Raw genomic sequence first — 13,945 nt, 5'->3', positions numbered from 1 at the left:
TGCCGTCCTATGTCACCGATAAATACTCTGCACGCCGTTGCATTTTGCAACCATTCTCACAATAAACAGCAATGTCGCTCTCAAGACCCCTAGCGCGAGCGTGGGCCCAGACGCTGGCTCCCAGCACTCGCAGACACACCTCCACCCAAGCCGGCAAGACCGGGCCCCTCACTGGGATTACAGTCGTCAGTCTCGAACAAGCTATCGCTGCACCGTTCTGTACGCGGCAGTTGGCAGATCTGGGCGCTCGAGTCATCAAAGTTGAACGTCCTGGTGTTGGCGATTTCGCGCGCAACTATGATACCCGGGTCAATGGGCTAGCATCTCATTTCGTCTGGACAAACCGTTCCAAGGAGAGCCTCGCATTGGATGTCAAGAAGCCTCGCGATCACCAGGTATTGATGCGCCTTTTGAGCAAGGCCGATGTACTGGTGCAGAACTTGGCTCCCGGAGCGAGCGCTCGGTTGGGCCTGTCGCACGAGGATCTCAAAGCTACCAACCCATCACTCATCGTGTGCAATATCTCCGGCTATGGTCCTGATGGCCCCTATCGCGATAAGAAGGCCTATGATCTTTTGATCCAGAGTGAGGCGGGTATGCTTTCCGTGACAGGAACGGGGAAGGAACCCGCCAAAGTTGGCATCTCCATCGCCGATATCTCCGCCGGATGCTATGCGTATTCGAACATCCTTGCCGCGCTGATCCAACGAGACAAGGATCCCAAACGACGCGGTTGCAATATCGATATCTCCATGCTGGAGAGTATGGTGGAATGGATGGGATTTCCGATGTACTACACCTACGCCAACGCCCCTGGTCCAACACCCACAGGGGCATCCCATGCAGCGATCTACCCGTATGGGCCTTTCGAGACGGGAGATGGATCAGTGATGCTCGGGATTCAGAACGAAAGAGAGTGGACCAACTTCTGCGACAAGGTCCTTGGGAAACCTGAGCTTGCAACGGACTCGCGGTTCGCCAACAATTCCTTGCGCTCACAGAATCGCGAAGAGCTGAAAATCATCATCTGCGAGGTGTTTTCTTCCCTCACAGCCGATCAAGTGATTGCTCGCCTGGATGGAGCTTCAATTGCCAATGCTAGTGTCAACGACATGCAGGGTGTTTGGAAACACCCTCAACTCAAAGCTCGGGGTCGCTGGACGGAGATCGAGACGCCAGCTGGTACGGTCCCTGCTCTCTTCCCGCCAGGCATGGATGCGTCAGCGAATTTTGCTGCCCGTATGGATGCTGTTCCCGCTGTTGGGGAACACAATGAGTCGATTCTGGCTGAGCTGGGTATGAAGGAGTCAAAATAGGACATAAATGGTGACCTTATGTCGGTTCAGGTGATATGGGTTATAGAGATCATCTCTCGCTATTTCTGAACTTAGACCTTATAAAACAAGTATGCTTGATCATTAGATTATTGCATTAAGATAGTATCCCTATGCTTGCCACAGGCTGAAACAGCCAGCAAGAACGCTCGAAACAGATTATAGACTAGGCTCACATTAAGCCCACGAGAAGGACAAGGGGGGATAAATAGCAGCAGTATCAAGAGACCATAAACGAGCCTGTACCTCTGTCCCATGGTCACAAGATAGGACACTTGTTGACGGCATCTGCAGCGCAGTCGAGTCCAGCCTTACACTGGTATGGAGAGATACCCTGTTGGCCGCATGTGGTGAACTGGAAGCCAGGCATCATTAGTCCTATTCATCTAACAGACACAGACAGGCATACCTTTGGAAGACAGTCGTAGGCTTTGTTGGTGACCACGACGCAGAATAGCCAGCGGACGGCCTTCACTCACTCCGAACTGGATGGCTAGCCACCCCATGGCACGGAGGAAATTCTCCCAGGGCCCCGTCATGGTGACGAGGTCAGTATTGAGGTTGATTTCAACACCATCCGGACCGAAGACATTTGCTGATAACACACTTAGTGACATTCAGGTGGAAGGGGTGGGATCCAATACCTCCATTCTCGTGTGCCAATATCGTCCCCTGGTAGACTCCGCCGGTGTACAGATCAAGCTGACTCCTGTTGTCCGGGATTTCAGTGTATGACACCTCCCCATATGGAGTAGAGACCGCATTGATGGGTTCGTTGACGACTGGGCCTCTCTTGACAGGTGAAGCTGTCACCAAGGAGCAAGAAAGGGCGAGAACCCCGGTGACCCAGGAGTAGAAGGGAGCCATCCTGCCAGTATGAGGGTCAATTTTTTCAATATAAAATGCTGAAGGGCGCAAGGTACCTGCTATAACAGGGTCTGATGGCTTCAGTGATGGTTGTTGCGGATGATGTTCAGCAAGGAGTTGAAGGGGAAAAGAGGGAGATTAAATATCTGCAAAAGAGATAGGTATGACTGACGGTGATGTCTTTTGTGTATTGAATCATCTGCTATGATGCAGTGACGCTATAGTCTTAGACTTCACTGGGCGAGTCCAGAAGATGACATGGAGTCATGAATGCAAAGGGACGTCCATGGATTCACGAGGCAAAGATGTTTGGATGCAAAAGAGAAGTGTACCGCGTAAGACGTTTGAGATGAGACTACCTACCTACGTATGGATGACACTCGTTCTCTCCTTCCTAAGGATATACATACTTCGTAGTACTCCAAGTTGTCCAGAAGAGGAAATATATTTTGGGGAACAAGGGCTTGGTGGCTCTTACCCGATTGGGCCAGCGGCTATATGACCATGTGACTCGGCACAAACGCCGATCCGCCCCGCATTCAGCATATAGCCGATTTGCCGCATATACTGAAGCTCAACAACGGCTTCTTCCCTGTTTTCTGGACGATCACAACCCCCCTCGACTATCTCGCAGTTACCTCCTTAACAGTGAGATACAATGTCTTCAGAAGCCGATGCCGGTCACCGGCCCATGAGGACTCGGGCCCGTCAGGCCTGTCTCCACTGTAATCGGCGCCGCATCCGTTGTAATGTGCTCGAGATGCGTCCCTGTCAGAATTGTCGGACTATGAGTGTTCCCTGTGAAGTGGGGGTCTCTAAACGCGGAAAGTAAGTTATTCAATCGAACGGATTATGGGTCCTGTGGACTGTTGCCATAGAGTAATGCCAACGTGCCTTATCACAGGTATCCCCGCAAGAAGTCACTGCGGCAAATCACCAACGGCCCTTCGGTACATGAAGGTGCAGTGCCGTCATCGTCACCAATCTCGGGGTCATCTATAGCCCCGAGTCCCGGCATGTTCGCTCCATGTGATAGCTCGTATGCGCAATCGGAGGCATCACAGGCAGCTCAGCAGATCCTGCAACTGCGGCATCCCGGCGGCGTGCCAGCGGCCCAGCACGTTAGTCCGAGGTCCGCCTGGGGGTCTCCGCAAGAGTCTACCAGGGTTGCTCAACAGACTGTTTTTCTGGGGGAGTCTAGCCCTCTGACGTGCGTGGTCGATGAAGGTCGTCGATCTCCCGAGAAGGGGCCCGCCAGTGCCATGCAGAAGACCCGCCTGCATTACCCAATTCCTGAACGGCTGGATGCGAATAGTTCCCGCGATGAGGCTGTGCAGGCACACAAAACCAAGATGGAAATGCAGCTGAATGCAGATGGCGCCTTTTCTTATCCGCCAGCCGATACCTGTAACAAGCTTCTGAATGCTTACTTCACCTGGTTCCACCCCATGCTTTCCAATCCTTGATCGCACTTCGGTCCAGCAGTCATACGCGTCAGGAACCATATCGCCTCTTCTTCTTCAGTCCATGCTATTCATTGGTGTCAGTCTCTGCACGGACGCAGCTTTTGCACAAACAGAGTTTACCGTCCGATATCGAGCCAAGTTTCTGTTTTACAGCCGTGCCAAGGCAATATATGACGCAGATTGGGAGTCAAATAAGACCACCAAACTGCAGTCCTTATTTATGCTAAGCTTTTGGCGGGGAGGCCCTTCGGAAGAGAGGGATACAAGGTTCTGGTTAGGGGTCGCCATCAGCCTCGCCCAGAATCGCGGCATGCATGTGATGTCAGTATTATACTTAGTCTCGTCTCAGCAGCTGTTGACGCTTATAGGTCAAAATTCTCCTTTCAGTCCGTGGATGAAGAAAAGCTATGGAAGCGGATATGGTGGGCGCTTTATGTAAGAACCACACAGAGCGCTTTGTAATGAAGCATACTAACGAAGTTCTAGATCCGGGACCAGCAAAGTGCGGCGGCTCTGGGACTGCCACCTCGAATCCGAGACGAGGACTGTGATGTCGCTATGCTGGAACCTGACGATATACGCGAGAATGAAGCAACCGTCGAAACCCCAGACATATTTGGCACACAACAAATTGAGGACGTTTTCTACCCGATTGAAATGGCCAAGCTCGCAAAATTGCGTATGTCAGCTTCATGAACAATGCGAAACTTTGCACTAACGGTTTCAGTACGCACAATCGTCTCGACGCAGTATCTACCTATGCAATCTGCCGTCGATCCTTCATCCCGGGAGAAGTTGCATCGACAGCTGAGCGATTGGGAATACGCGTTGCCACATGAACTGAAGCTTGACAATGCCGAGTCCTCAAGGGGTTTATTCTTAACTGGACTACTGCATATGACCCACTGGTGTGTTGCTTGTCTCCCTCCCACGATACCACTTCTAACCTGGGTATAAAGCAATCTCTATATACTTCTTTATCGATCATTGTTTTTACGGCCTTCCAATAGTCACATGGAGAAGCTAGGCCGAATTGCACTCGAAGCCGCCACGAAAAGCACAAGAATTATCGAAGATATGCTGTCACACAACCTTGTACAGCATGGCCCTACACATCTGTAAGTCAATCCCTCATGCTTCTCGGGCCTCCCGCTAATTTATAAGGATCACGCACGCCTTCTCCACGTTATGCATACATACTATCCATTGCCGCCGAACCGCTGGCACGACACGAAAACTAGCCGAGCACCGTGCGAGATTGTGTCTCCTTGGGCTTCAGGAGCTCCAAAAATCCTGGGACCTAGAAAATTGGGTCTTGGATCTGTTCTTCCGATGTCTGGATGATGGAACTGCTCGTACCCTCCGCCTGACCGATGTACTGACATCGTCTGGCCATGCAGCACCACAGCAAGAAAATGGTGGTGGTGAAAGCCATGAGACTGACAATGATGCTGTTACACCTAATGGAACAGGGGCAGCCCAGGACCATGATGCACCTCTCAGCATGTTGACACCGACGCTCTCGAATACGTATTCTGACCTCGAGGCGCCAGGCGATTTGTTCGGACTGTTCAATTTCGCCGATGACTTATCGGATGTGGTTGGACCAACGCAAGATTCGCTCAACCTGCAGAATCTAGAATCCCTGTACCGCTTCCTCTAGCGGTTATCTGGAGCGCCTGTAACTTTCAGAATCCTACTGTCGTCAGAAAGCATTAAAGGCGTGAGGATGCTCTTGTGACAGGACAATTCTCCGAATTCACAAAAAACATGAAACTTGACTATTTAATCTTGGAACGTTTTGAAAACATCTACATAGCAATCTATACGGCATGATGCGTCATACATATGAATGATGAAATTTACTCCAAAAAAGAGATATGCAGATAAAAAAAAAAAAAAAAAAAAAAAAAAAAAAAAAACAAATCTATCTCCATAACCGCCAAACGACGAAACAGGATCAGGTATCATACGGACTTCAGATCTTCGAAGCAAAAACACTAAAAGACGACTCCTGTGTCTGTTTGGAGCCAGACTTGTTAAGAACACGGAGTCTCTTCCCACGACTCATATACTCACCATCATCCTTATCCCGGATACGATACCCCAAGTCTGCGGTTGGATCAACCTCTGTCTGGATGCGACCGTTGCCCATCCAGTTGAAGAGATTGCCCTGATACCGCACGTTCCGGTCATCCCAGCGCACCTCATCCATCGCTTCCATATAGTGCGATGTCGAGCCCGGCCATAGCGCGGTCACAGGCCCGTCCGGTGTGGGCTTGTACCAGGACCGGCATGCATCGGCCCAGACGGTGCCTTTCATGAAGTGGTCCTTGTACAAGATGGAGTCTCTGACGGCCTCGGGCTGTGGGGCGAAGGAGGAAGTACTGTGCGTTTGGTAGCGGTCAATCAGCTTCATCATGTAGTCCGCTTGACTTTCTGTTTCCTCAATGAGCTACAGGGACGAAACTGGAATCGACGGGTTAACATATAGCAACAGCAGACAACACGGGGCCGTTTCGAATCGGATTGTTCGGTCCCAGGCACATCGAATCTCATAAAGGGTCCATCGGCTGCGCTTTCGCCGCCTCTTTCAAGAAGCAGCTTGATAACTCTCATGTCCCATCTTTGCAGCGCGTGAGAGTGCGGTTCGTTCCCAATGGTCACTGTCTTCATTGCGGCGTCTCTATCAAGAAGCACTTTAGCAACGATCCAATGTCCCACTTCCGCAGCATGTGATAGTGGTGTTCGATCCCAACGATCCTTTGTCTCAATTGCAGCACCACTTTCAGGAACCAGCTGGCCAGTATTCTTATATCCCTTCATTGAGGCGCATGAAAGAGGCGTCCGGTCGTATGTGTCCTTTGTGAGCCTTAAGGCTTCTCCATTGATAATATATCATTTTAATATAAATTGATGATGTACTGTGCTGTCGTACTCGCCGTGATCTGTAATATCTGCCAAGAGCGTGACAATTTCCTGTTCAGGATCAGTGTTAGGATAGGCTAGGTATTTTCAAGGGCTCGGCAGTAGCGGAGGTGCGCTGCCATTAGGGTGCGGCGATCCAGATATGCCGGACTGCGTACCGAACGACAAGTCAAGCCTTTGGTCACCCTGGATGGTAAGCGGGTTGCGGCATGCTAGCACGAGGAATATCTCCCTGTACCTTGATCTACAGTCGAGACAAGAACCATAGAGATACTCCCTCCATGTCACTCCTTTCAGTTTACCGTGTATGGGATAACGCCGAGCGGTGGCGCTATCCCGCGTAGCATCCAAGGGCTCGACTACTTCGTAAAAGACCGAGAAGCAAGTGTCTTTACACATGCGATGGGCTTATTTGGAACATGATACATCTTGGTTGTTTGTCTTAGCTCGTCTCAATCATCATGGACCAATCGATAGCGCAGCCAGGAAGCCCCGAGAGGAATCACCCTGTGAAAACCAACCAACAACCTCAGCCTGGAAGTCAACCCCATGATCCATAATGCTATACATGACTAAGTCGGGGTCAACTTGGATTTCCCGACCATGTATTGGTCAGTATAGCCCCGCATTATGTTTCTTCCATCGCAGCTTTTCTGTAGGATGAAAGAACGCCAAATCAAAAGGGGGTTAGTGATAAGAACCGTCAGGAAGGTGAACGAGTCGCATGGGCGTGCGTGTAGCCCAGCCGGCGGGGCTAGAGTGGACTATAGGAATCTAAGGTAGTCTGAGGGAGCCTTCCCTCCTTCAAGAGCCTCTCGTTCAGCCGCAGCCTCACACGAACCCCTGCTATCGACGGTGATACCTGATTTATGCATCGCCTCCAACTTCCCCGTCTCATCCCATCTGTTCCATTTCATTCCATCCTGTCATGTCTGCCTTACACATCAATCCTCCTCTTTCGCACCCTTTTACCTGCACAGGCTCCGCCCATTTTAGCCATACCATGCAAGAAAATGTAAAAGTAAATAAATAATTCTTTACTATGTAATAGCTGTAAATCTAACTCTATATTTTATTTTTAAATAGTATATTAGAAAAAACTAATATAATTATCTTTCTTGTATTTTAATCTTCTTTTTTTATTAAGTGTTGTTGAGATAACGGGCTTTGTACAGGGGCATAGGGAGAAAAGATCTATCTTCGCCTCTTTTAGGCTTTGTTATTTTTTTTGTACGATAACGGACCCTCCCCGCTGTCTGAAGGTATTTAGGTTCTCGTAATAGTTCAGTGTATCTTGCCATCTCCTGACGTTTGATTTAAGAACACGCTCGGGGTGGCGTAGATTTTCGTCCCTAGTCCGCTCGAATAGAATGTAATGGATCAGCTTTTTTACATAGCCGGTGGTTCTGTAGTAGCAACGATATGTCTTTTATACAGCCCGCGGCTTATAGATTAAATAACAGATCTGATCATCGGTGAGGGTGGCGGTAGATAGATCCTGGATATTATAGAGTAGGCTGTTGGCACCCTCGTCGTCTTCGTCATCCTCCTCTTCATCATCGTTCTCTTCACCATCTTCGTCTTCATCATCTTCGTCTTCATCATCCTCCTCATCACCTTCCTTCTCATTATCTTCCTCCTTATCATCTGGCTGCGGTTTAGTAATAGGAGGCATTCCAATCACAGGCCATCTGGGACGAAATTCCTTAGAATTATAGCTCGGTTTAATAAGAGGAGGCAGAACAGTAAGGGGACGAAATTCCTCAGAATCGTAGTCCAGTTCAATAAGAGAAGGCAGAGCAGTAAGGAGATAAAAATCATCAGGATCGTAGGTCAATTCGCTTAATTCGCCGCTACTAAGGTCTATATTGGCTATAGAGGCAGCGCTGCGAGGCAGAAGAGATGCGGACAAAAAGAAGAATCCAATAAAAGACGAAAGAAGCGAAAAAAAAAAAAAAAGAGATTTAAGAAAGGAGAATAATAAAGCTAAGATCAGTAGCTGTCCTAAGTAAAAGAAAATAGAAGTTTAAAAAAGTGAGAGTAGTAAGGCCAACCTTAGTGTTATCTATCAAGTAAAAGGTACTATTATTGCAACCCTACATATATCCTCATATTCTATAACATATTTATTTTATATCCAATAAAGATTTAAGGATTACTAAATAACTGTTCATATAAATATAATTGTATAGCTACTACAGCTGCATTATAATAGCTAAGAAGCCAAATAGAGTCTGTCTGTCTAGAGTAGGACCATGTTTACTATTAGATAACCTATAGTTTAGTCCAGAGCACTTATAGTCTTCTACCAAGTCTCTTGCCTATCTCCCTTAAAATAATCTACTTAAAGGCATTTTTGTAACTATAGCCAGAAAGTTATCCAAGATGCCTGTACGCCGGGGAAAGAATAGTATGTATGTCTGAACTGCTCCGTGCACCCATACGCTAACCACCTCATTACTAATTATCAGGAGTACTAGAATATAGACAGAAAGCCATCACAGACTATTTCCGCGCTTCTCAGAGCTCCTCAGCTACAAATGTACAAAGCCAGTTGATGCTATCCTCTACCTCAGACGATACTTCTGCAATGCTTGATAACCCCGCCGCGGACATTATCGACCGTACCATATCCTCCAGTGAAACTGAAGCTGGCGAACACTCTAAGAACGAAGAGAATATTTCAATAGACAGCGCCTCAGAGGTAGGTACTAAACCTTACGTTCAGTATTAAGAATCATGACATTAAAGATAACTAGGACTCGGTAACCGAAGTGGGCGGTAACAAGCAACTCGACCTCTACAGCGACGATGCCGAAGATCCCCAGAGCGAAGACAAATAGCTTGCGGACTCCGACGACGAGATATATACCAGTATACAGTGGTCAATGCCCGAAATCACAATACTAACCATAATAAGGGTTTTAATGTTGATAAAGGGAACGATAGCACAACCTCCACCCAAGGGCTCAAACATAAGGCACAGTAGGATATCACAGAGGACCAAGCAGAGAAGTACTTTATTCACCTCCCACATACTTTTTTTAGAATAAACCGCTTACTTTTAGTGTATTGGATTAACAGTATGCACGTTTTTAGGAACTGCGCTATAACAATCCTTGGCCGATTATAGCTCAAATTTCTTTTCTATCATAGGATACTAAGAGTAAAACAGAGCAATACAGAATCACCTTCGCGTACCGCATCCAGAAGATCGTCGAATTAATCTGTTCGCTACTGCTTGCTCTCAGTGACACCTCAGATGGCGCCGCTGTCGCCAAGAAGCTCTTATCGTACACCCAGGGAGAACTTGTTACACTCGTGCTGGACCTGTTCGATACCAAAGTCCAGGCATTACTAGGCATGCCCAAGATCGATCCCACTTTACTAGCACGATATCTTCCACGCACAGTCACCACTAAAGGGAACTAACAAGGAATCTATGGCCTAATCGGTACTTTGGGCGCTGATATTGCATGCTATATTGGCTCATCAAGGGCACTTTACCGCAGAATCTGGACGTATTTCAATGAGATACAGCGCAAAGGAATCAGCCAATATGTTCACTGTATTCTGTCGAGTGCGAAGTACACCGTCCAAAGTGTAATTTTCGTTCGTAAGGACGCAGTTTCTCCGAAACTGCTACTTCTTAGGGAGACCGTTATGATGCTCCTTCTCAACTGCGTCGACCCTAGTCAACAGATCTATCTCCCTCCAGGAGGGCTTACAGCAATCCAAGAGCTCCTACAAACTCTAAGACTTACAACCAAATCAGTCCGGCTAAATAAGGCTATTCCTCTTTTTCACAACGGCAGTAGTACGTCGCGGGGCTTACAGCGCTTAAGGCCTAATAACTGCGAAAAGTGTGGTAAGCCATCTAAAGCCCTAATAGAGTGGGTCAAACACGGAAAATTTGTATATAGGATATGCAAGCACAATATCCCTTTAACTAAACTTCCGGATAAGAATCTATGAGTGAGCGGTAATTACTTATAATACAGTAAGGAGACTGGCCGCACTAAAAGCAAAGCCCTTAGAAAACGGAAAGATAAGTACTACTACATTAGATATATAAGAGATAACTTCGCCCAGCGACGAAAAGATTAATATCTCCCACAAACATGCTTGTGCGAGAATTACCTAATAAAACTAGAGGTAAGGGGTAATAGCCGCCGTTTTATTCGCGGTAAATAGTACTGTCCCAAGTATAGAGCATAGGCCAGACTTAATCCAGGAAAGACCTTCCACAAATACTACCGCCCACGTAGATCTGGTTCTCGTCCTAAGCGCCGCTAATCAGTAGCAAGAAGCTGTTAGCTATAGATACAATAATATAAAGACCACTGTCAATGTGTTCTAGCGTTTGTTAGACGGCGGTTTCACTGCACAACCCAGAACGTCTGGACATCAGTGCATACTGACATGGTCAATGTTGAATTTAGAAGCAATCAAGCCAATGGTTGATTGCAGCTGACCACTGAGCTCGTCCTTTGTGTGCTGCATCTCTCTCATTTCTTGTTCGCATGGTGTGTGATGGTGAGCCACGGCATTTCGAATTACCCTCGATTCCCGCATTAGACGTATAAGCTCTTTCTGTCGCGCTTTACTCAGGACGGCACTCAGTCGGTCATTCGACTTTTTAGATGCTTGCTTTACTGTCTTTTCGATCGCCGGAAGGTCGGCGGCTTGATGCCACTCGAAGCCTCGCTCATCGAGACCATGTGGATCCACAATTTCCGCAAGGATATATCCCAAGTACTCCAGCTCGTCATTCCAGTTGGACAGCAACTTGTGTGACTGAATATAATCATCAGCTTCCTGAGACATCTTTTCTTTGCATTTTAACGGTGTCGGCTCCGATTGTCTCAAAGAAACCAACATGATCTCTCTCGATTATCATTTAATTTATGCTGTAGTGGCGTTAAGCATATTGCCGGCGGCGTCATGTTGAGGTCATAACTTATACTTTGTGGATTGGGTGACGAACACGGAACCATGCGCTCTACGGTCATTGTGCGACTTCTCGGCAGTCAGAACCGAAGTCAACAATTGTTCTTGGAGAGCCTTCTATTGCTAGTATCGAACACCTTCGGATTAAATATAGAAACTGTCTGACAGCGGGACTCTTATGGTGTGTCGGTCCTGAACATGTGTGTGTCCCGGCCCAAATTATCTTCATTCTCGCCCGCCTCTGAGGTAGTAGGTTGAGGGATATCTCTATGTTCCCTTACCTTGATTGCGGCGCATCTGAAGCAGCTCGACAAAATATCCTTATGTCCCTTTGCTGCGGCCCATCGCAACAGTGTCCGACCCAACTTACCACTTGTTTTAGCTACGCGGAATTCATTGTCTATTTTCCAATTGTCAGGTTGATGGCCTGACGTGATGTTAAGTGCTTTGGTAGAATGTCCTCGTTCATAGTCTAGTGCTCTCGCAAGTACCACATTCTTGAAGGGACAGGCCATGAATCGGTCTCCCAGACCCATGATACGCAGGCTGCGCGTTATTCTATTCTCAATGTTTTGGAAAGCAACATTGCGCAACCTTGGAACACATATGTATGTACACGTGCCTGAAAAGCGGCGAAAACCAGTACAACCGCCTAGGGAATAATCTTGGCCTTTCTAAACCGGTCAAACGCGGTATACCATGCGTCCTTAATGTCTCTCTCCTCAGTAGCCTCGCCCCAGACGCGATGCATCTCTGTCAAGTCGACCTGTCGATCAAAGTCAAACTGGGACATCAGGAAGTATGAGACGTGTGGCAAGCTGGTATTGTCACCAATAACATGTCCCGTTTGAAGACCGTATTCCTTCTCCATGGCAGCCCATTCCACCTGGTGTTCATGCAGGAACTTGGCAGGGTCGGGGCCTGGTCCGTTCGTCGGCGCCACACCCTTCAAGCCAAAGTATTCACAGAGAATAGGCCACTTCACTGACCAACTGGTGGGTTTAGAGTTATCGGAACAGTTCAGGCTCTTCCCTGCGCTGACCTCTGGGTGCAGACTGGCGTAGATGGTGAAACGGGCAATTGTTTCCTGACAGCTGTCGTTGCTGAGGATGTTCCAACTCTTGGTACCGGGGAAGACGACCTCGGCCCCCTCTCCATAGAGCTTGCGACAAAAGCTCAGGTACAACGCAACCCACTGGGCCAGGTTGTGTGCACTGTTGTTGGGGACGAACCCAATGATGACGTCGGGTCTACTGTCGAAGTATGTCCACTGCTTGCCTTGTGACAGGGAGTTGAGCAGCTTCCACTGGTGCGTGTAGAACAATTGGGATCGATATGGTTCTGGAATTGGTGGGTGTGTCTCCTTCAGGGGTAGATTATCCTTGAAGGGGAATTTGTCCAGCATGTGTACTCCATACGCCTGTACGACTTGTTAGTGTCTGCTTTGTCTCCATGTCCTGGAGAATTTATTACTTTGACACCGGTGGGAAGCGCGACAACCCGAAGGCTGGGACTCAGCTTCTCGATAGCAAGAATGGTTTTCTTGAGCATGCCAATGTTCAAAGTAATCTCTTTTTCCGGGTCGATGTCCATCACATAGGCACAGAAGTACAGGGCTGTTACCCTGTCGACTTGTGGGACCTTCTGCACCAGTTCTCGTTCAAGGGCTTCCTGGTCATTCTTGATCAGGTCTAGCCCCGATACCAGGTGAAGCTTGTAGGATTGCGGCCACTGCGATGCCTCGGCCGACAGCGGACGGTTGGTAAACGCCGTTACACGGTCAAAACTGTCCGGTGTGGGATAGTCGTTGAGGATGGCGTTGACAAATGCCCAGCCATTAATTCCCGATGCACCAAAAACGAGGGCATGGCCGGGTTGTTCGATGCTCCCCATGGTGATTCCTTTCCCGATAATTCCGTGTGAAGTTGCCAAGGGTCGAGTGGTTTGGAGGACTGTCTGAGGGCCAGGGATGACACTATTATTATTTACGGAGGGGCACCTGCAGAGAGGGGTTCATGAGGGTGACATCTGCCTATAAAATTTCCCGTGTACTGAATCAGTGGAGACGACAAAAAGGACATTGATCACGGCTTCGCATTGCTATACTTGGCCTTCTCCCATGCTGCTGGTTGACCTACCTCTCATCCACTGACATTGACTTGTAGGCTACACGGAATGATGCTTCCTTATCCTGATCTTGTGTGCCCATGCCCTCCGACTAGTTGTCTTTTGTTCAGTAGTCTTGATTTCAACCCCGCTCGAATGGAACCGACCGAGATGCTAACGGACTGATATTTAGCGCCATCATGCGTGCATGAAAGTAAAACAGCATCATTGGTTAGATTATGCGATCGAGCTGTACGTGCTGGCGTTCGGATGCATCACACTTGACTGGGGTGA

General features: G+C 48.2%; 7 protein-coding genes across 7 annotated transcripts; 3 read left to right on the top strand and 4 right to left on the bottom strand.

Moving 5' to 3' along the window:
• Window positions 1–71: 71 nt before the first annotated feature.
• Window positions 72–1,316, top strand: ATEG_06299 (CaiB/BaiF CoA transferase family protein; the record flags this gene model as incomplete). The annotated part of the gene is made up of 1 exon (XM_001215477.1): window positions 72–1,316. The coding sequence occupies one exon, from the start codon at window positions 72–74 to the stop codon at window positions 1,314–1,316; it is 1,245 nt and encodes a 414-aa protein (XP_001215477.1).
• A 277-nt stretch (window positions 1,317–1,593) lies between these two features.
• On the bottom strand, window positions 1,594–2,201 carry ATEG_06298 (uncharacterized protein; the record flags this gene model as incomplete). Its single annotated transcript, XM_001215476.1, has 3 exons — window positions 1,594–1,712; window positions 1,744–1,929; window positions 1,979–2,201. The coding sequence occupies 3 exons, from the start codon at window positions 2,199–2,201 to the stop codon at window positions 1,594–1,596; spliced, it is 528 nt and encodes a 175-aa protein (XP_001215476.1).
• Window positions 2,202–2,859: 658 nt separating this feature from the next.
• Window positions 2,860–5,330, top strand: ATEG_06297 (Zn(II)2Cys6 transcription factor; the record flags this gene model as incomplete). The annotated part of the gene is made up of 7 exons (XM_001215475.1): window positions 2,860–3,029; window positions 3,106–3,639; window positions 4,036–4,102; window positions 4,154–4,346; window positions 4,395–4,575; window positions 4,769–4,785; window positions 4,909–5,330. 7 exons carry the CDS (start codon window positions 2,860–2,862, stop codon window positions 5,328–5,330), a joined length of 1,584 nt encoding a protein of 527 aa, XP_001215475.1.
• A 544-nt stretch (window positions 5,331–5,874) lies between these two features.
• Window positions 5,875–6,493, bottom strand: ATEG_06296 (uncharacterized protein; the record flags this gene model as incomplete). Its single annotated transcript, XM_001215474.1, has 2 exons — window positions 5,875–6,054; window positions 6,173–6,493. The coding sequence occupies 2 exons, from the start codon at window positions 6,491–6,493 to the stop codon at window positions 5,875–5,877; spliced, it is 501 nt and encodes a 166-aa protein (XP_001215474.1).
• Window positions 6,494–8,980: 2,487 nt separating this feature from the next.
• ATEG_06295 (uncharacterized protein) lies at window positions 8,981–10,027 on the top strand (the record flags this gene model as incomplete). The annotated part of the gene is made up of 4 exons (XM_001215473.1): window positions 8,981–9,005; window positions 9,076–9,299; window positions 9,516–9,580; window positions 9,781–10,027. 4 exons carry the CDS (start codon window positions 8,981–8,983, stop codon window positions 10,025–10,027), a joined length of 561 nt encoding a protein of 186 aa, XP_001215473.1.
• An 850-nt stretch (window positions 10,028–10,877) lies between these two features.
• Window positions 10,878–11,422, bottom strand: ATEG_06294 (uncharacterized protein; the record flags this gene model as incomplete). The annotated part of the gene is made up of 2 exons (XM_001215472.1): window positions 10,878–10,912; window positions 11,014–11,422. 2 exons carry the CDS (start codon window positions 11,420–11,422, stop codon window positions 10,878–10,880), a joined length of 444 nt encoding a protein of 147 aa, XP_001215472.1.
• Window positions 11,423–12,197: 775 nt separating this feature from the next.
• ATEG_06293 (SDR family oxidoreductase) lies at window positions 12,198–13,438 on the bottom strand (the record flags this gene model as incomplete). Its single annotated transcript, XM_001215471.1, has 2 exons — window positions 12,198–12,965; window positions 13,019–13,438. The coding sequence occupies 2 exons, from the start codon at window positions 13,436–13,438 to the stop codon at window positions 12,198–12,200; spliced, it is 1,188 nt and encodes a 395-aa protein (XP_001215471.1).
• Window positions 13,439–13,945: the final 507 nt, after the last annotated feature.

The sequence above is a fragment of the Aspergillus terreus genome, genomic scaffold, assembly GCF_000149615.1.
Source record: "Aspergillus terreus NIH2624 scaffold_9 genomic scaffold, whole genome shotgun sequence".
NCBI classification, from domain to species: domain Eukaryota; kingdom Fungi; phylum Ascomycota; class Eurotiomycetes; order Eurotiales; family Aspergillaceae; genus Aspergillus; species Aspergillus terreus.
The sequence above is the reverse complement of the archived record's forward strand: the minus strand, read 5'-3'. Positions and strand labels throughout refer to the sequence as shown.